General features: G+C 35.6%; 1 protein-coding gene across 2 annotated transcripts in view; it reads right to left on the bottom strand.

Moving 5' to 3' along the window:
* Positions 1-745: 745 nt before the first annotated feature.
* saal1 (serum amyloid A-like 1) overlaps positions 746-2,448 on the bottom strand; it is an 8,115-nt gene continuing 6,412 nt past the window's right edge. Inside the window, exons 11-13 of one of the 2 annotated variants that reach the window (XM_005727951.1) lie at positions 1,944-2,101; positions 1,742-1,834; positions 746-1,076 (exon numbers count right to left, since the gene is read on the bottom strand). In XM_005727951.1, coding sequence (XP_005728008.1) covers positions 999-1,076; positions 1,742-1,834; positions 1,944-2,101 — 329 coding nt within the window. In that variant the 3' untranslated portion in view covers positions 746-998. The other variant, XM_005727952.2, reaches the window with a different exon arrangement.

The raw sequence follows: 2,448 nt of genomic DNA, 5'->3' as shown, positions 1-2,448 counted from the left end.
AGTGGATGAAATGGGGTATTTGGAAACCAAATGAGTTCATTGTTGCCAGGCTCAAGCCTTTCATCTAATTTTATTGTCCTTACAAGAGTGACTGTCACCCTCTGGTAAACACTTGATGTTGTCATCAGCATTAGCATCATTACTCATATGCTTAAAAAGGTGAGCCCATATACTTATCTCAGTTTTATCTTAAATAAATATTTATATTTTTAAAATTTAATTAGATAAAAATCTAGAATTAATCAAATATACATACATTTAGAGTATTTAACAGTGCATTTTGAAGTATTTTAGAAGTAAGCATACAGGTTTGTTAATGTTTGGTTAGAAATTTCTTTTCTCAGCCTGTGAGAAGATATTTTCTCCTGTGTATGTTCCTGACAGACACAAGGAAAGAAAAAAGAAACAGTCAGAAGCATTTAAATAACCAAAGTGAGTTCATTTACTTATAACCAAATATATAACTACTACCTTATATAAAAAAAAACACTTAAAATTGTGGTTTGACATTATTAAATTTTAGTGCCAGTTGGCTGTCTTAAAAGCTCTAAATTGTGTTGACTGAAGCTGAATGTTAAGAAAAATACTTTATTCCTAAAGAGTCTGGAATCAGAACGTAGTATTAATAATGACTTGAATTCCTCATTGCAGATTATTCAGCTTTTTTTTTGCAATTTCTACACTAAAAAAAAAACACTAAAAAAGGCTTAAAGACAAATTACTTTTAATTAAACACTGTCTGTAATTAAATACAAAAATAGTATTCTTAAAAAAGGCTTAAAAAAACAAACAAACCCGAACTTTAATTTTCCAGACTTAACTTAAAAGTAGCTTACAATATTCAAATACATGACAGTTTGCCATTCGTGATGTTGTCCTTCCAGTGGAAATGCAAATAGCTCGTTTTGAAGCAGGATCTTTGGAGAGGAAATACTGGCTGCTATAAAAAGCAGAGGTGAGAGTCTGAATGAGTGCTGAACACTGATCTGCAGGGTGCTTCAGACGGGACACTGTGTCCTTATCACATCTGCCAACTGGGGATCAGCCTCTGACAACACGGTCTGCAGGTGCTGAAACTGCACAAGAGGAGGAAGGGCAGGGTGGAAACATAATGTTTATTTTCCACAGGAGCTGTGGGAGTATGGCAGCAGTCCATCACACATCCTGGTCTGACACGAGCTCTAAAATAAGTATTTTGCTGTATTAATAGCATTACAGGTCAACAATTTCTGCCTACAGTTTACATCTGCACAAGTATTATGTGATGTTTTTTAAATAGTATAGTAGTATTCTATCTTGAAAACCCCCCAAAGGTATTAAAGTATTAGAAATTCTGATCATTTGCTTTTTATACCCAGTGAAGAATGTCATTGTTCATTTTGCTATGAATAAATCTTTTTTCTCAATAAATCTTTTCAAAATAATATAAATTAGAATTTTAATCGGAAGGTTTTAGGATTTCATGATGAACTGTGACTCACTGTAACATACCTACAAGGACTCCAGGTCTTAAAAATCTGACTGTAACTCTGTAACATGAGTTCATCCTTCTCAAGTAAAAGCAATAAGTCTGTGTTAAAATATTTGACAAGTTGTCCCGTTATTTCTGACAAAACAACAGTTTGTTGTGTTTGTGCAAATGAAACCTCAGTTAACTTAAAACGGCCTAAACCCCTTTGAACGGTATCTATTCACATGTACGTGTCTCATTGTAAATTAACCATTTAGAAGGAGCACTTACTGAATTCTTAAACTTGGGAAGTAAAGTGGCAGCAGCTGCGAGGCAGGTTTTCTCTGTGAGGTAAACTTTCTTCACCAAATCTGCAACTGTGTCCTAAAATGGGGGGTAAAAAAAAATCCATATTTAAACCTTGGTTTTTACTGGCTGCTGATTAAAATGATCTGGCCCACAAAAGTGAGCAAAATAAATCCCTAAATATTACCTTTTGAATGTGAATGAAGAGGTCAGCCAAAAACTCTGCTGTGATCTCTGCAACAGTCTCGAGGTGCTCATCTTTTTCATCTTCTTTGTTTGCACTGCCGTCTTTGCACTCATTTTGGTACTGGCATACCCGCAAGATGCTCCCAATGAGAGGCAAACCTAGAGGTATTCAACCAAAAACGCAGCAAATTAAAAAAAACAAAATAATGTTTATATTCATTCATCACCCAAAAAACTGAAACTGCACAGATGGGTCATCCTTTTCAAAGAGACTAAAGCCCAAACACTTCCACACAGTTTAATCTTTGTTTACTGTTTGCAGTCCTGGGGTCCGTTCTTCATACCTCGCTAAGTAAGTTAGCTGGATTTGATTGTTGACGATTTCGCGTGATCTTGGATCGTTCGGTTTTCCGAAGCTCATCCGGGACTTGCTGTCATAGCAACAGATCCGTAAGCGTAAACCTGCTCGGGAGCAGGTTTACTTTATGTAAACAGGATTAGATCGC

The sequence above is a fragment of the Pundamilia nyererei genome, unplaced genomic scaffold, assembly GCF_000239375.1.
Source record: "Pundamilia nyererei isolate P.nyererei 1_Seehausen unplaced genomic scaffold, PunNye1.0 scaffold00027, whole genome shotgun sequence".
Classification (NCBI taxonomy): domain Eukaryota; kingdom Metazoa; phylum Chordata; class Actinopteri; order Cichliformes; family Cichlidae; genus Pundamilia; species Pundamilia nyererei.
Note: the sequence above shows the minus strand (reverse complement) of the source record. Positions and strands in the feature narration are given on the sequence as shown.